The sequence below is a fragment of the Chinchilla lanigera genome, unplaced genomic scaffold (genome assembly GCF_000276665.1).
Source record: "Chinchilla lanigera isolate Chin_1 unplaced genomic scaffold, ChiLan1.0 scaffold00030, whole genome shotgun sequence".
Classification (NCBI taxonomy): domain Eukaryota; kingdom Metazoa; phylum Chordata; class Mammalia; order Rodentia; family Chinchillidae; genus Chinchilla; species Chinchilla lanigera.
In genome coordinates, this window is record NW_004955431.1 from 18861075 (window position 1) to 18888097 (window position 27023).

Below are 27023 nucleotides of genomic sequence, written 5' to 3' on the forward strand. Positions count from 1 at the left end.
TATTTATGTCTTTATAAAATCAGAGAAGTGAGTAGAGAAAGAGTACACTGAAAGTGGAATTTTAAGGTGAAACAATTCACATGATCTTAATGTAAAGACTGAATAAGTTCTAGCTCAGTTGAATGATTTCACAATTTAGATAATTTTCTATTATGATGCCAATTAGACTATAGTACTTTTACCATTGTGATCAACTTTTGTGATGAATATACTGGGGATTGAACTGAGAGACTTCACATTGCAATATATCCCCAGCCCTTGTTCTATTTTATTTTATTTTATTTTTTAAAAAATCAGTATTTATTGGTAAGTTTTAAAATATAGAACTTTTCAAGCTATGAATAAACTCCACCTTTAACAAAATTTTCACCAAGAAAGATACTGAAAGGTATAACATCAAAAATTCAGAAAAAAGACAGATGCACACTAATATAAGTCCTAGTCAACCTTTTTCTGGAAGTTCTGGTCAAAATAAAATAAGAAAAAGAAATAATAGGCTAAAACACTTTGAAAAGAAAAGAAAAAACAGTTGCTATTAGATTATATGAATGTCACCATAACAAAACCAAGTGAATTAATAAATGATAAGTAATAACATTCACCAAGACATGTAAAGTCAATATGTAAAAAAGTTTTCTTTAGCCTGTTTTTCCCCCAGGAATTAATTTTTTTTTAAAATTCAGAATAGACTATGCTTGTAGCAACAACAAAGACCTTAACATATCCCAAAGCCTGTAAAATAAGCTCTCACACCCGTGTTTTATTTTCAGACAGGGTCTCATTAAGTTGCCCAGGCTGTGCTTGAACTTGTCATCCTCTTACCTTAGCTTTCCAGAGTGTTAGAATTACAGGCATGTGCTATTAGGCCCAGCTGTCATTAACTTTTATAAAACTTTTAATGCTAATAAAGTAAATGGATGCTTTTTCTGGTAGTACTTATATTTAATAAGTGTTTTATGTAAGTTATTTTTGAGAATTCCATTTTTGAAATTTTCATTCAAGGGGGTTAGTGTGATGGGAGTGGTACATCCCAGGTCTAGGCAATGGGAGACATGTCATATGTAGAGAATTAAAAATTAGTAGCAAACCAGTGAAAACACAGTCTCCTTTTTAGTATCATGCATCAGCAACTCTAAATAGTTTCAGAGTTAAGCGCTCACCAGGAGTTACCACACCTGTTTCCCTGGGTTTGGTACAACACTGAGCTATTAGAACATAAATCTGGTAGGTGGAAAAACAGTTTTGATGGTACATTTATAGATGGGAAAACAATCTGAAGCATAGTTAAAACTGTCAGTAACGTGGTCAAAGTGAATACGAATTCCTGCTTTGGTATGCTATTTTATCTTTCAAGGGAAAAGAATTATAAGCCCCCAAATGATTTATAGTCAGTAGTACACGTAGAAATTTAGTTATTGATGCTTGCATTTTGCTACTTTGTATATACTGTATCAGTTAGTAATTCCCATAGTAATGTTACAGAAGAAATCATCCCAAGACTCATAGAAACCTCAGCTTTTATTTCTTGCTCATATATGGGGTTGGGGCTTAATCTGCTGTGGTTGAGCCAGCTTGGGCTTGGTTCCAAGCTGTTTCTTGGGTCCAGATTTGATGCATATGGTACTCATCTTCTGTGGACCACTAGCTGTGTGAGAGATACTTTTTTCTTGACAAAAGACAGAAATCCTACAGGTTATGCTGTGTGACACACATTCAAGCCTTTGTTCTTTTTATACCTACTTACTACATTAAAACAAGGCACTTAACCAAGCTTAAAGTCACGGGACAGGGATGTGCTCATTACCTACATAGAGGCTGGGAGGGTTATGGGTACGGATAAGTGAACAAGTGAGAATAATCAACATATAACATCAGAATTTACAGTGCTTAAACACTTAATGTATTTTATTTACTATATGCTAAGCTAAGTTGGATTTATTTAATGGTGAAGGCAGACCTAAAATATTGTCTAGGCTAAAATTTTTTCAGTCACAGTTTATGGCATATTTCTGGTTGTCCATCTTTGTATTGAGAATGCATTCAAATTACTGTGCTATGAAAATTCTAGCTTTATACAAGTACTCCATCAGGTCCCAACTCATGCGTTATCCATTGGAGACGTGTATCTTTATTAAGGTCAGTTTCAAGAAAGGAGGTGAAGTGAGGTGTGATAACATACTTGTAATCCTGATACTTTTTGAAGCTGAGGCAAAAAGATCAAAAGTTCAGACTCAGCCTGGCAGTTTGGTGATTTAGCCCCTGTCTCAAAATAAGAAAAAGGGTGGGGGATGTAGCTCACTGTGAAGGCTTGGGTTCAAACCTCAGTTAAAACACACACACACACACACACACACACACACACACACACACGCACACCCTCGCGCACACGTAAGAGAAGAGGCAAACTCTGCCCAACAAATCATGGCTCTGCATTTAACTTAAAGCTGAAAATGTCTTTAATCCAGGCTCTGTTAGAAGTAATCTTGAGTATACTTCGTGCTTAACACCTGGCAGGCTACTGGCTAAGAGAAAGGGATTGTTCAAGTACTGTGTGAAGGTTCTACAGTCACAGAGGTCGCTGTAGCCCAAGAATTTTATCTTGGGTCTATAACAGTGAATGGCTGAATAGATGTTACAAGGTAGCTATAAATTTGTGAATATTTTCTCACATTCTCCTTAAGATTTGGGAGATTGTTTAGATTTTCATCACTTTCATCAGACCTTCAAAGTGATATGTTAATCCCCAAACATTTTAAGGTGACTGGTTTACATTATTCTAAAATGTAATTTTGGGTTAATGTTATATTGTACATTATACTCCATGTTGTACCTTAGTTTATATCAGAATATGGAGAAATTGGATCATGGATATTTGCTCTACTTACAGTTGTTTTTACTAACTTGCATTTTACCGTGTCATTCATTCAAAAATAGATCAACTCATATATAAAACTCGTATGAGCTTTGCGCAGTGGTAGTATCGGAGCCAGTGAGGTTTATCCAAGGCGCGATTATTGCTAATTAAAACTCATATGTGTGTACTTTATATATACTTGTCAAAACACAGTCCTGTGGGAGTTGTTACCTTCTTATCTTATAAATGACCTTTGATTATGTACAAAACGTTTTTTCTAGACTTTATGTTATGGATAACTATACTTGTTTTATTTTGTTTTGTTTTTAGGGGTTTTTTTCCTTGTTAAAATTTATTATTTATTAAATCTTCAAGTTTGTTTTTAAACTCTAGGATAAGTTGACTATTGTAACTGTTTATATTATTATATTGATTGCTAGGAAACAGATTTATCCTTAGCAAAGTATGATATATAACATGATGTTTTTGCTGGGGATTTAGCTCAGCAGCATAAGCGCCTGCCTGGCAAGTGTAAGGTCCTGAATTCCATTTCCAGTACCAAAAAAACAAAAAGTATGATGCTTATTTTTTAATATTAAGCTGTATACATTTTTCTTTTGTACCCTCATTTACCTTTCTGCTTTAGTTTTCTTATTTCAAATTTTATTTGTCTCTTTAGATATACTTTCTTTAAGCTGGCTGTTGAGGTTCACACCTGTAATTTCAGCTACAGTACTGAAGTGAGGACTGAAGTTAGAGGCTAGCCTAGCCAGCTCAGCAAGACCTTGTCCCAAAATAAAAAATAAAATGATCTGGGGATGTAGGCCAGTGGTAGAGTACTTGATTAGCCTGCGTAGCACCATGTATTCAGTTCCAATACTGAACAGAGAGAATTATTTCTTACCTATAAGAATCCTTTGTGAAATAAAAGTACATAAATATAGTAGAATCTCCCTTTACTGAGGTGATTGAGTCAAGTCTGCTTTTGATCTAAATAGAAAAAATACAAAACTGAGAATCAAAAAATTTTTAAATACATTCAAAAATTAAAATACATTTTAGTTTAAGAAATGTACATCCTAATTTAAGAAATAGAAACACGCTTTTTTTGTTTTGGCAGTGCTAGAGATCAAATTTAGAGCGTTCACACCAACCTTCTTCCCCAGCCTTCTGTATTTTATTTTATTTTATTTTATTTTATTTTCAGACAGTTTCACTAAGCTCCTAAATTGGGCACATTGGGCGCAAACTCTCAATCCTCCTGCCTTTACCTCCTAATAACTAGGATTAAAGGTATGCACCATCGTGCCAGGCATCAGCCAATCTTTTGATGTAGGAGTGAAGCCTTTGAGAAGCCCCTGACAGTCTTTTTTATAAACTATTCAAAACAGATTGTTTTGATTTTCTTAAACAGTACTAAGAGAATTTAAAACTATGTGCAAAGAAATTTGAGAGTTGAAATCCACTAGATTTTTATGAAAAAAAAAAAAAAAAAAAAAACCTTCATTCTTTCCAATTATATTTTCCATACCTACGTAAGCAATGTAACTAAAGTATTTGGCTTTATTGAATCTTTTCCAAGTGGTATACTTCTGTTCAAAGTAGAAACTTTTGTATTCTTACTGCAGTAGTTCATATATACTGGAATTACATAATTGTATAACTTTTTTAAACAGATGGAATAAACACAAAGGGGACTATGGCTAAGCAAAATTATTCTCCTTTAGACACTTAAATTTTAGTTTGTTTGTTTTTCAGTACTAGGGGTTGATCCTGGGCTTTGCACTGAGCTCCATTCCCAACACTCTTAATTTTTGAGACAGGTTCTGATTAATTTGCTAATTTGCCCAGGCTGTGGTTGAACTTGTCTTCCTGCCTCAGCCTCTCAGACTGTTGGGATTACAGACATGTACCACCACACCAGGCTCTAAACCCTTAAATTTGTAATACTAAAAAAAGTTATGGACTGGGGATGTAGCTTAATGGTAGAATGCTTGCCTACCATGCACAAGGCCCTCAATTCTACCCTCAGTACTGCATAAACAAAACAACAAAACCAAAAAATTTTGTATGGTCCCAGCTTAATAACAACATACTTCACGGAAAAATTAGAGAAAAGGACTTGCAATATCTTTGATTATTTCAAATATACAGTGTATATAATTTATAAATGCATGTATGTTTCTGTTTTAAATAGTGCCTATGTATATAACTAAAGCATGCCGCTACAGAGATAAAGGGATAAAAATAATCAACATTAAACTGATTCTTACAAACGTGAATCTCATCTTTGTTTTTGTTTTTTTTGATTGTCACTCAATATGATCAGAACTTTATCATGAATTAAAAATAATTACTCGATAAGTTCATTTTTTTTAGCAGCTCCTTTACCAAGTTTCTAAAAATGTGTCTTAGGCCTGGATTGACTCCACTGATGCTAGACAATAACCTGAAAAACGTTTTATCATAATGGTCAAAACCCCTGTCAGTCTCTAAGTACTTTAGATGTTACCTGATTTAGAAGTATTTATAGAAAGGATAATGTGCCTGAGTCCCATTAACCTATCTTGGCCCTTTAAATCAGTATTTTTCCTAGATAAAAATTTAGCTTTTCTTATCCATCCTATAATGGTCCAACTATTTAGTATGCTAGTCTCATAATCTGCATTTTTAGTGATTATGTGCTTAGATAATATGTTTCTGTGACTTCTGTTAATGTGCTGTGTTTTCACTTTAAAAGTAATCAAATGTTACAGACATTTTTGAAGGATAATTATATTTTATGTAATATGACTAGCGCATTTTTATTTTGGAAGGTAGTTGTATCTCTGTGTCAAAAAATTCGAGAGATAACTTATACTATTTTGTCACATTGACTTGATATTGTTTTTTCCATAGGTTGATGAGGTATACCTCATTTACATAAAGCAGAAGTTTCCCTTGCTAGGTGTTTGGTCTGAGAATTTTGACAGATGTATACTATACGGTTGTGTACCTATTACCCATAACTGAGATATAAAATGTTTCTATCACCCCAAAAGTTCTCTTGTAATCCTTTGCTGTCTCCCCACCCTTACCACACCCACTCCAGCCACTGGCAGCAGTGGTCCGTCCCTTTGCTGTTCTTCTGGGTAGTCTTTTATGTCTGGCTTCTTTCATTTAGTGTAGTGCTTTCAAGATTCGTCCCTGTTGTTCTGTGTTGTCACTTTATTCTTTTTTATTGATGAGAAGTAGTCTAGAAGCTGTACCAGTTTGTGTACTCACCAGTTAGTAGACCCTTGGGGTAGTTCTAGTTTCTGAAAATTATGAGTACACTGAAGCCCTCATAACGGGTTGGTGGTGGTGCTAACGTGTGTTTTCTTCTCTTAGGCAAAGGCCTAGGAATGAAACTGTTGTCTCTATAGTGGCTGCTGCTCAGAGTCCCCAGGGTCCAGAATCACTGCTTCTACCTGAAGAACTTTCTCTAATCCAGGTCTTTTCTTTCTAAACTTTCTTTTAATCCAGGTCTACTGGCATGATTTCTCCTGGGTTTTTATTTCTGACCTAAAAACATATTTATCCTCCATTGAAAAGTTTTTCTTTTTGTTTTTTTATCCCATATGTTAGTCCAGACTGACAGTTTTTTCTTTTAATACGTTCAGGGTGTCAGTCCATTCTTCTGGATAATAGTTTTCCAAAAGTTTGTTTCAATTTTCTCTCATTCCTTTATATTTTTTTTCTCCAGTTGTCCTCAAACTTTCATCTTTAGTTTCCATGAGTTTGACTGGTCATCTAGGAATTAACCAGCCTGGAATTCTTGAAACTGTGGTTTGATGTCCTTTATTATTTTGAAGAAATTCTCACCCATTATCTCTTCAAATATTTTTTGTCTTCCCCCTTGTTTCTTTCTTTCTGGGACTTCAGGTTTTCTTATATCAGATTCTCTGATACCATATCCAACAACTCTTGTATATTGTGTCCTTCTTTTACTTTATTTTCTTTTTCTGCGGTTTGGTAATTCTATTGATTTATCCTCAGGGTCACTGATTGGAGTCAACTGATAAGCTGGTTGGAGGAATTCCTTATCTCTAATATCAGAGCTGTTTTAAAAACAGCATTTCTGTTTTATTTTTTCTCATAGGTTCCATTTCTGTGTTGAAATTCCCTGTCCTTTTAGGTATATTGGCTTTTTCTGTGGACTCTTCAACATAGTAAGCACAGTCACTTCAAAGTCTGGGTTCGATAATTCCAAACTTGGAGTTTGTGCCGTCGCTTTCTGTGTCCTCTGCTGGGCTGTGTGTGCCGGGCGGAGTAGCTGCGGCACAGGACAGGTGGGCCAGGGCTCCACCCTCAGCTTCCAGTCACCCAGCGCCGTGGCGCCACGACAGGGTGCTCTCTGTACACTCTTGCAGAGCTCGCGGGGACAGACTGCTGCTGTTCGTTTTGCACCAGTCCCGCACTGGGGCTGGCAGTGCTGCCTGTTGTCCTGGGAGAGCCCGGTGCAGTTGGCGTGGCTGTGAGTGCTTGGGCGTGGAGGAGAGGAGGTGGGCAGCAGTTTCGCTGTCCCTGCCCGTCCTCTCTGGGAGCTGTTGTGCCTGTGCTAGCAGGAGGATGTGCTGCTTCTCTCCCAGCAGAAGACCTCTGCTTGTTTGGTTGGGGGTCTTTGGCAGCAGGCAGCTCCACGCTCTTCCCACTGTGTGGAGTTCTCTCCTCTGTCCTTTCCCAACTGTAATTGGTCTTTTCCTGTGTCAGGGGGTGACAGTTTGCTGCTTTTCCCTAGTGGCTCAGGGCTTTGCTTCATCGGAGCTTCAAAGTTTGTGGAAACAAATCTATTTATACTAAAAAGAGGATTTCACAGCGCCCCTCAGGAGGTGCTTAAAATAACACAGAATTTTAAAAAGTTAAATTTCAGGTGATTTTTATTTGTCGATTTTTATTCCTGTTTTCTAAAACTTTCTTTAATCATTATTGATAGTTATGAGAGGTTTTGCCTTTAAAAATACTTATTCCCAAAACCATTCCACTTTTGGCGTTGTCTTTTGTGTGTGTGAGACTGTTGAAAGTAATGTGTACTCTTAATTTAAAATTGAGATGCTGATAATTGCCATTGTTAGAAGGATCAAAGCTAATACTATACTCAGTATTGCAACTGCATGCTTTGGACTCCATATTCTTGGATCAACAGTATAAATTAGTAATATCACATTACTAGTTTGATGGATATGATAAATACCAGGCCACCTTATTGTTTTTCTTTTTAAGCTTTCATTTTATTTGCAGAAACGATCTTCAGCTCCTGAGGAAACAAACCATTAGGCAGAGTAAAAATTTCTTGCAAGGTTGGCTCCTATGATTTTGAGATGGACTCTGGAGCCAGACTGCCTGGACACTCCCAACATAACTTTTGACAGGATGATCAGCCCCCTTATGCCTAAGTTTCTTCATCTGAAAGGAAGATGCAAATAGCACCTACCACACAGGTTGTGAAGGTTATGATAATTAGGGTTTAGTGCATGCAAAGTATTGTGTTTGCTATTGTCTTTGTTTACTGTAAGATAGTGTTATCATAATGGTCACAAAAAATGCCAGATAACTTGAACCAAACCAAAGCAGGAGGTAGGGAATTGGAAAATAGACTTCTAAGAGATTATTCAACCACAGACGACTTGCAGGGATCGGAGAAGGAAGGGCAGAAGGGGTAAACCTAGCTTCACATGCTGGAGTAAGAAGCTGTGGATACATTTGATCACACCTCTATCTGATCCCACATGAAAATCTACTTGGCTACATTGGCCAGAGGTAGGTTCATGGGTCAGAGCCAGAGGAGAAGGAAAAAAAAGGGGGCCAAGCAGAGAACTGAACAGAAGACCACAAGTTCCCTTCTGTAGTTCCATTCTTATCAGAACGCTAGTCTCTAAATTCAGTTCACTAATAAACCCATAGTCCAGATTGTTTTGTGAATTTTTGCAAATTATGTAATCTTTTTGGGTTTTGATTTCTTTATAAAATGAATGTAATAATAGTTCTCAAGTTTCTTTTGTTGGTTTGTTTGTTTGTTGAGTCAGGGTCTCACTGTATAATTCAGGCTTGCTGTGAACTCCCTGTATAGCCCAGGCCAGCCTCGAATTTGCTCGATCCTCTGCCTCAGTGTCCCGAGTGCTGGGATTACAGGTGTGCACCTCCATGCCCAGCTTCAAGTTCCTAAAGGGAACAACTGATATGTTTCAGTGCTTAAACACAGAAAATGATCTGCATGGTTACCATATTGCCATCATCCCAAAATACCTGAGTCCTGATCTGTGCAGCCCCTGCTCCTACACTTTTTTTCACTGCTCTGGCTTCTCAAATAAATACACAGAGACAAGGCCAGACAGGTGCTCACACTTTCTCACTGAAAAGCTTTTGCCGGCTGAGCTAGGCTGGCCTTCGTGATCTAGCTTGGAGCCCGTATTTGACCTTGTACTTAGTTATGCACTAGCATAATTCTCCTTTGCCAAGACAGAGGTTCTAAAACATCTAAGGCCAAGAGTTAAATTTACCTTACTCAGCCTTCTCAGATTTTGTTAGGATAGAAATTCATGTGAAAGAGGAAAAGGCTCCTTTCAGGATAGCAACAGGATGAGAGACCAGTTAGGAAGTAGCTCTTGTAGTAATTTTGGATGGTAGCTTAGAGGATGGTGAAGTTGGTAAAAAGTGGTCAGGTTCTGGATATATTTTGAATGAGGAGCCAACAGGATCTGCTCATAGCTCCTGTGTGGCCTGTGAGAGAAAGGAGCCCAAGGGTGCCAGGGGTGTATGACCTGAGAAGCCGGAAGGATGTGGAGTGTTTCGTCTGTTACTTTGTTCCTGTGTAATAGTGAGTCTCGGGCAAGAGGGCATATACATTTCTTAAATTAGATTTTAAAAACCCTTAGGTGTTCGATGTTTTTCTGTTTATTTGCTGGCATGGAAATAGAACTTACTCTTATTTATTGACCTTATATCCAATGACTTTGCTAAGTTCACTGAATTCTAACAGTTCGTGTTCTGTGCATATATAGTCATGTTATTAGTTACAGTTGTATTTCTAGTGTACTTTTTGGGTTTTTGTTCCTTCTTTGTTGTATAAACTAGAACCTACATGTGCTGCTGACAGGAGGTGTATTCATATTGTTTTTGTTCACAGGGAGAATAGTTACAGTATTTCACTATTAAATATATTTGCCATAGATTCTTTTGGAAGTTTTATCATAGTTAATAAGTTGTCTTTTGCACCCACAGAGTTGTGTTTTTATTATGTTTAGAAATATGTTAGAGTTGTTGAAAGGCTTTATTTTTATGTGTATTTCAGAATTCTCAGTCCTATCAGATCCCAAATCCCTCTTCCTGTAACAAATTATGTGAAAAATTTGAATTTGCATAATATAATCCACCTATACTTACATTATTTGAAAATATAAAAAATAAGAGTAATGTATAATAAAATAATTATTATCATAGAAATGTTTGAGCATGACTGTATTGCCGTAAAAAGTATGCATCAGATATCCAAAACTATTTTTGGGGTTATATTTCGCTCTCATTTAGAATGCATGTTTTGGGGGCTGGGGATTTAGCTCAGCGGCAAAAAGCGCCTGCCTGGCAAGCGCAAGGTCGTGAGTTCGGTTCCCGGTACCGGAGAAAAAAACCAAAAAAAAAAAAAAAAATAGAATGCATGTTTTAGAGGCTAATGGCACAGATTCACATTTGTAGCAGACTTCTTTGATTGGAGATGAGTCATTAATATATTAGAAAATACTAGCTGTCATTAGGATAACTTTAGGGCTTGTGGGTATAATGACAAAAAAAGAGACCGTTTTTCTTGTAATATCTAGTAGAAAGTTTATTCAACAAATATTTAATGAGCATCTACTATGAGCCACTTGCTATTCTAGTTCTTGATAATAAAACTGAGTAAAACAAAGCTGCGTAGGTGATGTGCTCAACAGAAGAGAAAAGCGGTAAACAAATAATATATAACATACAATAAAGTGATAAATGCTACAAAGAAAAATAAGGCAAGGGACCAGAGAACTCTGGAGTTTGTGTGCATGTGTCTTGTTAAGGGAGGGGAGCAGGGAAAAAGTCTGAGGAGAGATCTGGATGAATATGGGCGTCTAGAGGCTGAGCATTCTAGGAAGAAGAAAGAGGGAACGTGCTTGGTCTGAGTTGAAAGACAGCAAATATTATTGACTACGGTCATGTGCTAATAGGCACTTTTTTGATGTTGCCTTGGCAGTGATATCCTCATTGACAAAGGAGGCAGTGAGGCACACAGATTTCAAAATGTTACAGTCAGGCTTTAAATGTGTACCTGGTTCCACAGCCAAGGAATTCGAGGACGAGATATTCCCAGAGCTTTCTTCTTTTCAGGGTCTACCACACAACCAGAACAGCGTACTTCATTCAGAGAAAATGGGGGACAGAGTAGTGAACCTGATTTCTCTTGCCTTCTCTTTGGAGACAGGGTCTTACTATACAGTTCAGGCTGGCCTTGAGCTCACTATATAGTCCAAGCTGGACTCAGATTTATGAATTGCTCTGTCGCAGCCTTCTAAGTGTTGGGATTACCGGCGTGGACCACCATGCCCAGCTGAATAGTGAGCTTGAAACCATAATCATTTGTAATTCTTTAAGTAATATTCTAGAAATATTACTGAATAAGGATAAGTTTTTTAATATTATGTATGGAAAGCATTTCTAAGTTAAAATTAATGAGAATTGCACATTTTTGAATTTTGTATCTTTTTTATATTACTTTCTAACGTTTTAATTTTATTTGGTCATTTCCTTAGTTAATACCATTGTCTAAGCAGAAACATAAACTTATTTTAAGTAATTAAAGCTGAAGAGTTTGTAATCTTGGATTTATTGCACGTATTTTAGATTTACCACAAGCAATTGTAAGCTGAGAGCTTTGTGAGATGCGATCTGTTGGTAATATGTGCATTATTGATGCTTCCTATAAAATTTAAAAGTTGAAGTGAAAGACATTGTGTCATACTTTTTACCCTCATGCCATCTATCTAAGAGCTGTTCAGTTTGTAAATGTGTTTCTACTGCCCTAATGCAGCATCCTGTAAGACAGATCCAGATACATGAAATAATAATCATGGCTGGCATTTGAGTGTTGCTGTCTCTAAGCATTATTCTGAGCGCTCCCCGTGCTTTGAACCTGCACTTTGAATGTCAGTGTACTAAAATAAGGGAATATTTTATTAGCTTAGGCTTCCCGGTCATTCTAGTTGTCCCAGAGTATTATCCATAGAGTAATTGCCGGAGCAGTGTGGTGTGTTAAAAATTAATTGTGGAAAGCTTTCTTTCGAGTTTTAAAGTGATTAAATAGAGACTGAGTCCCAGGAGTATGTGGAGACCAGTGACACTTTTAGTAAAATTTATGTTTACACACATATTTGAGTATGAAAAGTAAATTAAAATAAATTATTTTAGCCTTTTGGGGGATAACAGTTAAAAAACAGGGAAAGAGGCAATGTGTGCAGTGGTTAAGGGCATAGATTTTTTCCGGTGTGCTGCCAGGGTTCAGAGCCATTCCTTCTTGTGCTACCTGAGTAAGCCTGGCAAGTTACCTAACCTTACCATGCCAACCAAGCCTTGTTTATGTGGCTGTAAATTGGCCTGCTAACAATACTTGTTTTAGGACGAATCTCGGTAAAGTGCTTGGGACCTAACAGTCACAGTTCCTTGAGAACGTCATCATCATCATTGGGCCCTTTTTTTGTTAAATTGAAAGTCAGAAGAAAAAGTCCTTATGGACACAGACCACTTGAAATTAAAGAAAATACAAATAAAATAAAGTTGATATCATTGACTAAAAAATAGAACATTTATTGTTAATGTTAGTAAATAGCTGTATTGTAATATATCATACTCTTGGTCATTTCCTATGTCAGCACCTCTTTTATTTAGTTTCATAACCAGCTAGCCAATGGATTTTAAATAGCTGTTCTAATTTATGTGAGAGTCCCAATCTTATACTGTGATGGAATACATTTTTCTTAAACTCTTGATTCAGTTCTTCCATGGAAATTGTTTAGAGAATCTGATACGGGTATGTATAACGTACAGGTTACTCTGGGTGTTTCACTGGCAAAGGGTTCTTTGGAGAGTGTGTGTCAGCCAGTCTCTTCTGTCAGCCTCAGAAGTCAAATAATTAAAATCATTGTGCTGAGAGATGCAGAGGAACATTCAAGACACTGGATGTTTCTAAGAATGTGGATGTGCTAATTACCCTGATGGGATCATTATGCATTGTATGCATGTATTGAATTATCACACTGTATCCCATTAAAAAAACAAAAAGGACACTTTGGACATTTTTACAGGTAGAATTACAAGTTTGAAGAAATAAACCTTTTAGGGGCTGGGGATTTAGCTCAGCGGCAAAAGCGCCTGCTCTGGCAAGCGCAAGTTCGTGAGTTCGGTTCCTGGTACCGGAGAAAAACCAAAAAAAAAAAAAAAAAAAAAAAAAAAAAAAAGAAATAAACCTTTTAAAAGAAATGAGAATATTTTCAAGTTTGAACATCGCATATGTTATTTTTGTATTAGATGATTTATGAATATGTTGTCTATGAATTGAAATGTGTGAAGCAGTTGAAGTGTTCGTATTAACCGAATAGATCCGTAACAATTGCTGTTTATTTTATGAAGATGCAGAGGTCCCCAGGAATAATACCTTGTGGATAGCCATGGCAGGGATTCACCAGATATGGGCACTCCTGCTGGAGTCTGGCAAGTTGCCGAAGAAGAAGTAAGTGGCTGCATCCCTCTTGGTGCCCGCTTTGTCGTTCACAGAATTCCTTTTCCAGTCACCATCTGAGCACACCCACTGTGCTGGTCAGGATGTACTATATTAGACTACGCTAGCAGACAGCCTGCGCTCTCCGCGGCTTAGACCAAGGCTTTTCTCACGCTACCTTGCATAGATTTACTGGGAAGTGCTGCTTTACCACCCAGGCTGTGATGAAGCAGTCACCCTCTGGAGCTCTGCCAGTCCTCCTGGCAGCGCAGGAGAGCGGAGGTGGTGCGTCACTGGCTCCCAAAGCTCTGCTCCAATGACACAGCACCTCTGCTCACACTTCCTCGGTGGCAGTAAGTCTTGCAGCCACACCTAACTTCTGGGAGCCTAGGAAGAGCAGTCCTCCTGAGCACCTTGTAGGAGAGCTAGAAATACTTCATGGGCCTTTATCATTTAAAACATCGTTCAAGTGTCTGTAGCCATTCCTTCAAACAAGTGAGTACCACATGGCAGTCGTTCGTAGCACGGGTTTTGTCATCAGGCCTGAGGTTGAATCCTGGCTGTGCCACTTGCTGTCTCTCTGAGCTTAGGAAGGGCCCTTTTGCTTTAAGCCTCGGTTTCCTGATTCATGACACCTCATAGGCTCACTTTGAGCAGTAACGGTCTGTGGGAAGAGTTGAACGAAGTGCCTGACACACACAGTAAGTGTAGGTAGCTTTGCTGCCACCTTTGGGTGTATAAAGACGAACAGGCAGTGTCCCGCACAGTCTCTAGTCTGCTGTCCAGCGCTTCTCTCCCTCCCACCCCACACAGAGCCTGCCCCGCTCTGCCCTCCGGCCTTGTACCTGTGTATAGTTGCATCACCGCACGGACGAGTTTGGCCGCCTCATCCCCGGTTCTTCTCTCCCTCACTCTTTTTGGTTGCACTTATTTTTAACTAGTCCTGTTAGACTATCTTTTCAGGAAAGGACCTCTCTTTTGTTCATTTTTGTGTCCTCTGTACCTAGTACCGTAGCTGACACATAACAGAAGCTTATTAAAAGCTTGCAGAATAAATACATGAATGAAAGTTACAGGCCATAAATGCTGAGTTACCACAGAAAGTAAGTGCTGGTCATCGCTGTTGTTTTTTATCAGCAGAAAAGAGCATTTATATAGATCATGCAAACTAGCATGTGTGTGTGGCTGTTGCTTTGGGGCACAATTATATCAGGCTTTATAACAGTTAATCATTTATTTAAAGTACTAACCCACGGCACGCTAGGTGTGCTGCCAGGCACTAGGGACAAAATTGTGCTGCCCACTGTGTTTAGGGTAGAGTGGAAGTACGTGGAGGCTGTCCTCAGTGAGCTTACAGAGGAACGGATCCGCAGACAAACCAGAAATAGGTGTGGAAAAGGAGTCACTGAAGTAGTCCTTTGAATTGAAATTGTCCTGTGTAGACATAAGAGAGACACTCGTTACCAATAAGGTTTGAGATGTCAAAGACCACCTGGAAGTGGCAGAGTTCGGGAGGTTTTCCAGGCCAGAGCTGACACTGATGGTGTCAGTGGGAGTCCTTCGGGGAGATTTGGACATTCTGCCGGCCTTTACAGAACGTTTTAAGCTGAGAAGTGGCATGAATAGATCTGTGTCTTTGAAAGAACCCTGGTAACATTCTGAGTGAGACAAAACTGGAGACAGAGATAGCATTAAGGAGGCTGTTGCTGTTCTCCAAGCAAGAGAACAGCAGAGGTTACCAATAATGGTGTAGGTGAGACGTAACTGTAAACAGCAAACAGAAGAAACGGCCTGCCAGAATATGCTGTCTGGGTGATAGCTCTGTTGGACATAGATGGTCAGGGGCTGCCTAAATTTCCTAATAAGTAGAATTGTTAGTGTTCTTCCTAAGGAAATGGTCACCCGGTTCACGTTGACTGCATCTTAATTGTAGGTAGGTTTTGTCTTTCTGTGTGACTGGTCATCCGGTGGTAGTGGTCCCTCATGTTTGTTTACCAGTGCTGGGGATTGAACCCAAGGCTCAGACAAGCACTCTAGCTACATCCTCGGGCCTCCGAATTTTTAAGTTACAATTTCTCCCCGCTCTTTTTTTTTAAAGTATTAAGACTCCTTACCATAATTACTTTTTTATTTATTTGTTTTACATATAAATCCTATCTTGATTTGAATAAATCCTATCTTTTATGCATTCTTTATCCCTTTCTTCTGTCCCCTGCTTCCTACCTCCTGTAGCATTGGGAATGTGTCAGTCAGTAAGTGAGGGTCATTTTAAAGTTCTCCCCTTGTACCGTATTTAGAAATGCATGCATGCAGTCCCTCATTTGGCATTCTAGTCCTGTTTCTTCCCTTCCCCCATCTAACACACTACCATGTCTTCTTTACAGTCTTTCTGGCATAAATGTAGAAATTACGCTGTAAAACTCTCTCTGCGTTACAGGGCACTGCTGGAGTACTCCTTTAAATAGACATTTCCCAAGTGTACCAAAGAAATTGATGGTGTACAGCTGATTAGTTAATGTAGCATAGTGATCCTGTGTCATTTTCAAGAGCTAGATAATCTCGATAATTCCCCTTCAGAACATGCTATTTCCTGAAGCAAAGAAGAAATCGAGAAATGAGAGTAGATCTTATTAATATCTAATTATTATTGTTATAGTTCTGATCCTGTCAGGAATTTCCCATATGGCCTTTGAGATATGTTTCAATTATGTTTACATTGAAGAAAAATTAGGAAGGTCTCTACATATCAGTAATAAGCTAAGATTACCCCTCCCCTCGCGCTCCTACCCTCTCTCCCTGCCCCCTCCCTCTTTTACAGTGCTATCATCATTGATTTTTTCCCTCACACACATTTCATAACTAAATTGACACGTTTCCCGCTTGTTGACTCCACCTATGAACTTGTCTTTCAGTGAGCTGAAAAAAGGAACTTGTCTTCGGTTTGCGGGCAGTGGAAATGAAGAGAATCGAAACAACGCATATCCACACAAGGCGGGTTTTGCCCAACCCTCAGGTCTCTCTCTGGCCTCTGAAGATCCCTGGAACTGCCTGTTCGTAGCAGATAGTGAGAGTAGCACTGTGAGAACTGTCTCCCTGAAAGACGGAGCAGTGAAGCACCTCATTGGAGGAGAAAGAGACCCCATGGTAAAGAAAGTTGCTTTTACAATGTGCCTTGACACTGACCGTGCTAGCAGTTTCCCGAATTGTGAGATGTTATGATAAATCTAGGAGAGATCATGCTTGGCTTATGCAAGCATTAAAATGGAAGTCAAATAAAAGGAAATGTAAATATAAAGAAACACAAGTAAAGCCATCTAAAAAAATAATCTCAGTCTACTTGTTCCTGTGTAAATGTTAAGTCCTCACGGAAAAAGAAAGGATAAAATAGTGATCACTAGGGAGAAGAGAAGTGTCTACTTTACGTATCTGGCAGTGGGTTGGAACGAACAGCAGACTAGTAGACTTGGCCTGTTCCTGACCACACGTCAGAACTGTTAAGTAAAGCAACAACACACCAAAAAGTAGTGCAGACTCACAATTCGGTACTTTCTTATTAGTCTGCATCCAGTACCCACCTCTGTTTATATGAAAATCAGACCTTTCCCCTTGGCCTTGAATAGCACATTCAGCTATCTTAATTTTCACATTATAGTTTAACAAAGCACTGTGAAAATTTTAATAACTGCTATTTCTTTCTCCTTAAAAAAATAAAAGAATTTATTTGCTTTTGGTGATGTTGATGGAGTAGGCATCGATGCAAAGCTTCAGCACCCACTTGGAGTAGCGTGGGACAGGAAGAGGAATTTGCTTTATGTGGCAGACTCCTATAACCACAAGGTGAGTCTTTGTGGAATTATGTAATACCTTGCTATTCGTCCATTTAGAATACAAATGGTGAACTATCTGAGTGCCTCTTGTGGGTGCTAGTCTAAAATATAGAGGAACAGCGGCCATGACAACTATGGACCTTCTGTTCTGTGCTCCTCTTGGTCCTTTCTTTGTCAAGAGGTTATGATGTGTCTGAACTAGGGAAAGCTCTAAACCAGTTCCAATGGCTGTGAGCTAAAGTTGTGAACTGCCTAGTAACATTCAGGAAGTAAGAGAAGGCAAGTAGCAGGGAAAATTATATCTGCTAAAAGATAACATTTTTGAGCTGTTGCATAGTTGAAGTGCCTGGTAGCAGATAATTCCATTGTCGGCAGCATTTCTATTTCTGTCTATTCGGTTGTTTTGGTTTTTACTGCACATTTCCTTTTTATAAGAATCACTGATAATAAATTTAATATCTTGTGATGAGAGACCATACACTTAACTTGCTGAGATATAATTGACAGTTGTTAAGTTTAATAAAGGTACAGATCCTCAGGCAGTGCTCATGAGAAGAAAATTCAGTTGTGCAAGTATGTTCCGCTGTGAAGAAAAATAATAAAATTGATGCATTTTAATTTCAGCTATAAATTCATCCAAGATCTCTTCTAGAAAACAACTAGGGATTGTACAGTTTTAGGTCTTAGAGTAAAGTATCTTCCCTTAGACTGTGTAATTTGAATGTTTGGCTTTTCAAGGAAACAATACATTTCTACTTTTTTCTGAGATCCGTTGAGAATGCTAATGACAATCAGGATTCTTACTGGCTGTTTTTTATTTTCTTTTTTTTTGATACTGTACCCTTCCATATGACAAACATGAGCTTGGTCTTCAGATATATAAATACTTTGTTCTTTCTTCAGATTAAAGTTGTGGATCCAAAAATGAAAAGCTGTACAACATTAGCAGGGACTGGAAGCACAAATAACGTTAATAGTTCCAGTTTTACTGAGGCGACTTTTAATGAACCAGGAGGCTTGTGTGTTGGAGAAGACGGCCGATTATTATATGTAGCAGACACCAACAACCATCAGATTAAAGTGATGGATTTAGAAACAAAAATAATTTCTGTGGTAAGTTATTTTAAATCATATATTAAGGGTGTGGTTTTGATGATGATGCTAAAAGCTACAACACTGACAGAGACATATTTGGTCTGGGCCTCTCTCGTGCTAAGATTGACACACTTAGAGTAGTAAGTGAATCCCTCCATTGTTTTGTTTTGTTTTGTTTTTGATAACTAGACCAACAGGCCTGTTTTGAGGCTATGCTAATTCTTGAAATAAAAGATCTGTCTGTGCTGAGATTTTGAGAAACAGACACTGAAAGGCGGAGAGAATTTGATGAATCTTCAAGAGCAAAAGGAGAGAGACTTAGATCTGTTTTTAAAAGTATAGATACACTAACACATAACTTCATACATGTATCATGTGGACCCAGTTTGTTTTTTATTCAGTGATCCTTGGAATATTGTATAAGCTTTGCTTTGGATGTTGAATGTATTACCAAGTAGTTTTCCAGGGGAATAGTTAGAATCTCTATTGCTCAAGACATTGAAGATTGGGAGAAAATCAAGTTGCAATCAACTTTTAACAATATGGATAGGATCTATAGAATTTTCAGTGAGAAATGTTGATACTCTTGATGTATCTCATTGACCTAAAAAAAAAAAAAATGCAAATTTTTTTTCTAAAATTCTAATAATTTGTAAGACATGTTTTAAAATTAAGAAAAAAAAACAGATTACCACCGAAAGAGTCATCTGTCTTCGCTAGATATCTGATGTATGAATATGCCAAATAACATACTTGGCAATGAAAATTATAAGAAAACGTGTATTGTAGCCACCACTTTTAAATTTGTATAATTTTTATTTAATTTCCTGCCATCTGTAAAGATATTAGATAATGTAATGTCATCTCTTTTGTAAATGTTGGTAATCTTTTTGCCAGGGTGAACTGCTTTTCTGTACCTGTTAATCAGACTAGAATGGCAGTTAGTTTCATTGATATGGAACTTTTTTTTCTCTCGAAGTCTGAAAATAAATTCTCTTACTCAAAGTGTTTGTGCTATAATAACAGATTTTCTGATTTCCTAGCTGCCCATTTTCAAATCTGAAAATGCTGTGGTAGATGGCCCATTGCTTCTAGAAAAACCAAAGACAGTGCCCAAACTGCCTAGGTCTGCCCCGGCCATCAGGCTTTCCCCGGTGACTGTTTGTCCTGGTCAGACTCTGCAGTTCAAACTCAGACTGGACCTCCCGTCAGGAGCAAAGCTAACTGAAGGAGTACCCAGTTGCTGGTTTCTAACCGCTGAAGGTATGCATATCATCTTGTAAATGCAAACATTTAATAAATTCTTGCTGTTTAATCTGATAACTTTTCTCATTTATTATATTGTGATATTTGGGCAAGATTTAAGGTCAATCATAAGAAAAAATTATTCCAGATCGAACTCTACTTTGGCAGTTTCCTGTAGTCTTCAGTATTTTTGTCTCCCTTTATTAGAGAACAGTATACCTCACTGAAAGTTGCACATCAGTTGTTAGCAAAGTTTCTGTACCTATCCCGAACCTTGTTCTTCGTTTTTGTTCCCAAGAAGAACCTCGTAGGTTAAAAAAATATGAAAAAGAAAACTGAAGTGGAGCTGCCTTCCTTAATCTTTTCCATAACTGTTCCTTCTAGTCACCTTCATGCAGTCCTGCTTTCCAACATCTGTAACATAGTGACAGTGATTCTGAAGTGGAATAGTCATGGTCCAGAACTCCTAACGTGACTTTTTATCTCAAATGATCGTCCTCTCTACTCTCCCACGCTCTTTCACATTCTCACTCAGTCTTCCGTTTCCTCTTCCACTCCTCTCTCACGGCCTCTCACACACTTTTTTTGTATATTACCCAAATCCTGGCTTCATGCCCTCTTACCTTCATATATTCCCAGGGCAGAAGCCACTGGCTTGCAGCTGTCAATTCAGCATCCAAACCAAAAAGACAAACAGATCTTGGTAGAGTACCAGGCAGACTTCTGGCTAGAGTTTGAGAAACTGGTTCTTCAGGGATTGACTGAGCCTGTAGGGAATCCACTCCTCTGACTCTCCACAAGGAAGACAGCTGGCCATGCAGAACTTAGGCAGTTGGGGCTGGCTTTGTGGACAGAAGACTGCTGACTCCCTGACCACTCACAGCCCTCTGGGCCCAGAGCAGGTTCTAGACTGCTGGTTTAATGGTTGTGTCTGTGTACAAAGGTCTGAAAAGAATATATCAGTTGGAGATAACTAATTTAATTTCTGTTTGTATAAAGAGCAGTGTATTGGATTTTAAATAGGTTTTTGACAAATTAACATTTCAAATTCTGCTTTGTGAAGCACTCAAATCAGTTAATGTGAAGTCTTTGGGATATAAAATACCAGGCAGTATTAAAGCTAAGTAGGCCACAGGGGCAGTACTGAGCTATTTTATCACTTGTCCAAGGTACTGCCTTTTTTTTTTCCTTTAAGTAAGTGAGCTTTACTGACAAGACTCTTAATAATTTTAGGGATTTTGAAAATTACTTTATAGAGCATATTTATACATTTACCATTCAAGAAAATTTTCTCTTTTGGGTTGGTTAGTTAGATGCAGATACTCTTTGTTGTTGTTGCTGTTACAGCACTATTTATAATAGTGAAGGTATGGAATTTATAATAGTGAAGGTATGGAATAGTGAAGGTATGGAATTCACTGTTTATGATAGTGAAGGTATGGAACATTAGAACTCTTAAAAAATGAGTTGACAAAGAAAGGGGAACACATATGCAATAGAATATTTGCTCATAAAAACAAAATTGTGTCACTGAGGAAACTCAATGAAACTACAGAAATTTAAGTGAAATGAGTTATGCAAAGAAGAAATAATTCATGCGTACTCACATGTGAAATTAAAAGCTGATCTCATAGAAGTAGAAAGTAGAAAGGAGATAAAGGTACATAACTAGTAAGATAGGAAAAAATAAGCTTTAATGTTCTATTATATAACAGGATGACCACACCTAATAATACAGTGTGTATTACAAATTAGCTAGAAGGAAGGATTCTGGATGTTTTAATAACAACATATGTGTCAGTCAAAATACAGAAACACCCACAACCCCACAATCTCAGTTTATCTTGAGGCAGATATTCTTAAGGTGGTTAGGCTATGTGAAAGTTTTTAGCCAAAACAAACAGCATGACAAATTGTCTGGCATACTCTAACTTCACAAATCCTAAATGCAATGTATGTGAAAAAACAGAGATATTTTGTATTTTATTTCTAGCTGTCAATATTAAAATAGCACACTTTATTATTTTCCTGCCCTAATTTAAAACTTAAGAAGTTCTCTGTTCATCTAATAAAATCAAGAGTTGCATAAAACATACTTCCCAGTCCAGCAATAAGCAAAGAAAGCCAAAGAGTTGTTGAGGGAATTATTTAAAAGCTCCTATATAAAAGCTCAACACTTAGCTCTTCAGATTATTACCTTTTTTATTTCTCTGATTCAACATAGTTTCCTCAAATCTGACTTTTCAACAGAATGTTAGAAGCCATGTAATGAAGGAGAGATGGCGAGGATGGATGGAGCAGGTGGTCTGAGTCTGTTGACTCACCCTAAGAGGAAAAGAGAGACCGGTATAGATATTCCATCCGCCCCTGCCCGGTGGATGGGCCAGTTCTTCTACAAAAGCCCGGAGTCCTTGATAAGTCATTAGATTAGGGTCAGTGTACTCTCCTTCAGATGGCAGGGGAGCATTTCAGATAGTTCCCAAATCTGAACGCTGATGCCCACCACCCTCTCAAGCCGAATGTCTACATAAAATACTATGCTTCCTCATTAGGCACAAATGCTCCTTGAGGGAGAAGGCTCAAGATGAATAAAGACAGTCAAAGAAAAACTTTAATAGTAGAAGGCTTAAAAATTGTTAGTGGTTTATTGGACATTTTTTGGATACGTATTTAAGTCTCTATGTTTAAATCTAGATAGAATTTCATATATTAAATTGGGATAGACAGAATCTGTTAGTTTCTGCTTTGTTTGACTCAGGTTATATGCAGTTCTAAAGAAGTGGCTGGTTTTTTATTATTATTCTTGGATACCTCAGAATTCACCACAGTCTTAACTAGAAAGTCACTATAGAGTTGTACATCCATTTATATTCCATTCGGCAAAGTTCATTTTGTACTTTCTATATTTTATCCCTAAAAGTTTTTATACACTCGGTAAAAATACTCTATGTTACATATCCTATGTTTATTTGTACAGTTTATTAGATTTTATTTTTAACTTTGGGAATTAAGGATTTAGAGCCATATTTGCAGTATTTTTATTTCAACAAAAATAAGCTCATGATTTATTTTACAGTGTTCTAAAGAGTAATTGTAATAATTAGATATAGTGGTCATATTGTATTCATACTTACGTCCTTCCAGCAGGGTATAATGCCTGGCACCTAGAGATTTAATAAATGTTTGTTGATTGAATGGATGCTTTCTCTTTTTTTTTTTAATTTTAAAGAAAACAAACAAAAAAACCCAAAAAACAAAACACTTCTTACGATTTCTTCCAGTTTCCTGTTTGTCTTCTTATGTAGTCTTAATCATTTGCTTTTTTATTTTCTAGGCAATGAGTGGCTTCTTCAAGGACAGATGCCATCTGGAGACATAGAGAACATTTCCAACCAACCAACAATTTCACTTCGAATTCCTGGCAATTGCTTGTCCCTTGAAGTAGTTCTGTCTATCAGCGTGTTTCTTTATTACTGTAGTGCAGACAGCAGTGCTTGCATGATGAAGGGCATTACGTTCAGTCAGCCTTTACAGATAGCAGACACACAAGCGGGTTGCGTAGCTCCAGTAGAGCTCAAGCATGTATTTTAGCAAGTCAGCCAGCAGCTGCTTACCATAGCCCCCACCCTTCATCAACTACCTTCACTGTACTTTAGGAAAAAAAAAACACGTTACTTCTGCCTCTGGATCCCTAGATGGATATTGCTCACTTCTAGCAACTTAATATAAAATAAAGCTATGTTCCTTGTTTTCTTTTTATTATAAAGAAATTCCTTTATTCTAGCTGTGCTAGCTAAGTCATTTATTATTATTTAAACCATGATGGTGTAATCTATGCTGCTATTCTGTATAAGACTTTAGTCTACACTGTAGTAGAAAGTACTACCATAAGAGAATTTGCAGTGAATACTGAAAATAGTACCAGGCATTTTAACTGACTTTTTAAAACCTTTTTTAAATAGCATTCAGCATATTTGAATATATAAATTTCATAGTAACTTTACACAGACCTAAGCTCCAGTTCATATTTGTATAAGAACACCTGCAATTCAAGGCATAAGGTCTGTTTTAAGCCAAAAAAAAAAAAGTGTTTTCATTACAGTAGAAACTTGAAGAGTATGTGAGTGGCTACACATAATCTTTATTTTCTTCTGTGATATTGTCAGTTGAGATATTTTTAAAAGAGAGTTTCGATCTATTAGAAATTGTTTTAACATACCACTACTAATGCTTTATAATTTTATATAGGAAAAGGCAAGCATCTAAGGGGATGCAGACCTACTCCTTTAGCTGGTTTGGTGGTCGTGGTGGTGGTGTATTGTGGTAGTGTTGTTTGTATTTTTTTTTTTTGAACAAACACATTCTTACCAGATAGTGATGGGGTCCCCAGAAATAATACAATTTTCAAGGAGGAAGGACTTAGGACACGTCACTGTCTGTGATAAGGAAATTATTGTGACAGCTGAATCTGATATAGATAGATAGGTATGTTATTTTGGAAATTGATTTCACTTATAAGCATTAAATGCAGGTTTATTGGGTTTGGGATTTTTTGCAGGGGTACCCATATTCAGAATTTAAATTATCATTCATTGTGATGTTTTTAAAAATCAGATTTAAGCCTTCAAATTATAATTTTCAATGGAAAATACTTAATATAGTTAACAGGTATAGTATATTCTAATATACAACTCTAAGATATTAGGACTAAAACATACAATGATATGTATGCACTTTCTTGGTTTTTGTTTTTCTAACCCAAAGGAAATATTCACTGAACATTAGCAGGTTTGTAAAATTTATTATCGTAATTTATCTTTTCTTTTTTTTTTTTTTTTGAGACAGTGAGCGTCTCCTTAAGTTACCCCAGTTGGGATGGAACTTGGGATCCTCTTGCCTTAGCCTCAAGTGCTAGGATTGCATGGATGCACCAGTTCATAGTTTATCTTTATAACTGTTTAAAAGCCTATTTTTGTTTTTCCTAAAACTGATTCAACATGTTTATAATTTAATCAGCTTATAAAAATTTTAAAACATCAGGTAACCGTGGTTATTTATTTAATAAATATTTATAGACAAGATGGCATAATATGCTTTCTCTCCTTCAGAAACAATGGTAAATTTAAAATGTAATCTGAGGCACCATTGTCTGTCTACCTGTATATTTTTTGAAATACAGTTTTGCAGCATTATTTGCTTGTCTTATTTACAAGGTTAGCAAAATCTCTGAAGTAAGAGAGTATATCATGACTGTGATTTAATTAGCAGCCAGCTAAAGCTATTTTTAAAGAGAAGTATAAATGTAAAATGAGAAGGAATCCTATTTAAAATTATACATAGTTACCTCATAAACCTACTCCCTCTGCAACCAACCAAAATAATAATGTTCTATAATAAAATGATGTAAAACAGTGATACTCTCTCTTGCAAAGAGTAGGCCTTAGTTGCTTTTTTAATCTCATTTGACATTGTACTTCTCATTTCCAGTTGGACGGGATAAGAATATTTTGGCCCAGTCATTTCCTGTTTGAGGACATAAACAGTTCACAGTCTAAAAGAAGAGTATACAGTTGTAACTTGCTGATGCAGAAGTTGGTAATTTATCTTTCAGTGTAGTACACAGACAATATGTATTATATATTTTCATATACATTAAAATCCAAAACTGCTTTTTAGTAGCCATTAATTTTCCCTTTGTCTAGGTTAGTTTTAGGTTAGTCTTAAACTAGTACTTTTTTTAATTTGTGGAACATTCTTACCCACTGCCAGTTTGCAATCTTTTACATTAAAAATATTATTTATAATGAATTAGTATGATTTTGAATAAACCACAGTAAAGATGAGTAAGTTGTTAGAATTTATGACCAATATAAACCTCTTACATAAGAGGAAGCACTATAAAGTTTATTTTAAAAACTTCTTGATCCATGTCTGCCTTCTGTTTTCTGTAAGGACTTCTTAATGTTTTTTACTTTTGCTTTCCTTGCTGCATAAATTATGTCTGGTGATAGTTTAAAGAATAAGATTAAAATGCCAGCAAGGTTGCATTACATGAATTTTAGCATAATACTGGGAATCTTGGCCCTAAATCATTCTATTTTGTCCCTCTTTTTTCCTCCTCCATGATATCAATTCACAAACAGTAAGTTTTTGAAAAATTTATATTCAGGATTGCTATAATCTCTGTAAAGAATTTTGTTTATCCCTGTCTCAAGCAAATATTTATATTTAACCTATTTGCAAGAGAAAATCTTGGACTTTAATCACCCATAACTGTACCTTTGGTAAAGCACAGTGACTAAAAAGCAAGTTTCCCCTTAACTGTCGTAATAATATATTTAATTATAGTATTACTAGGCCTTCAAAAGGCTGTAAATTTTAACAAAGCCGGATAGAGATTAACATGTGAATGGGTTTATGTGTATATGTTTATGATTATGTGTGTGTGTATGTGTACGCACATAAAAAGATGAAGACATACTTACATACATTTCTTTTGTGGCCAGCCTACTTTGGAGCTAATACCACTGAGATAAGTCAGTGTTTTGTTTTGCTTAAGTTCCCAAAATTGGAAAATTTGGGAAGATAATAACACTTACCTATAATATATTAATTTTGTACCTACTCAGAATTCATTAGTTGTACATGCCAATAATAAAGACTTTGTAGTATTTAAGAACAATCATTAGAGCTTGGAGGTTTAGGTCAGTGGTGGAGTGCATCCTTCACCATATACAGGACCCTGGATTCAATCCCCAGAACCCCATCTCCAAATCATCAAAAACTGAATTTCATAATTACATAAAATTATTTGCAGAGGGAATATATTAATAGTGGTTCTGAATGATGAGACTGGGTATTTTTAATTCTTTTTTGTATTTTTTTGAGTGATGAGAATTTTCTAAAACTAGAGGAAAAAGTTATAAAAAGCTTTTTAAAGATTTAAAGTTAAATCAAAAGCACTAATATAATAACTTTTCTAAAATCACTTTTATTACCAAAGATCAAAGTATATTTTGGAGTCCAGGTCTGCCAGTTCTCTTTATTCAAGTATGTGATTTGATAAAGCTAGAAATTAAGCCCTTTTTATTTTCTTCCCGTGTGTTTGTGGTATAACATAGTATAATGATTAGGAGTATGCGTCTTGTAGTCACTTAAGTTCTAATCCTATAAAATCGAGCTGGTATACTGCCTCATAGAGTTGCTATTTAAGTATTTAATGAAACATTATTCACCTAACATTTAGCAT

The 27023-nt window shown here is 36.9% G+C and overlaps 1 protein-coding gene across 1 annotated transcript in view; it reads left to right on the forward strand.

Annotated features, from left to right (window-relative positions):
• Positions 1 to 25189, forward strand: part of Nhlrc2 (NHL repeat containing 2) — a 54331-nt gene extending 29142 nt beyond the window's left edge. Inside the window, exons 6-11 of the mRNA XM_005387810.2 lie at positions 13520 to 13619; positions 16520 to 16751; positions 17322 to 17444; positions 18338 to 18547; positions 19573 to 19792; positions 23109 to 25189. Of these exons, the coding sequence (XP_005387867.1) occupies positions 13520 to 13619; positions 16520 to 16751; positions 17322 to 17444; positions 18338 to 18547; positions 19573 to 19792; positions 23109 to 23365 (1142 nt within the window). The 3' untranslated portion in view covers positions 23366 to 25189. The remainder of the gene's footprint in view (positions 1 to 13519; positions 13620 to 16519; positions 16752 to 17321; positions 17445 to 18337; positions 18548 to 19572; positions 19793 to 23108) is intronic.
• The last annotated feature ends 1834 nt before the right edge of the window (positions 25190 to 27023 follow it).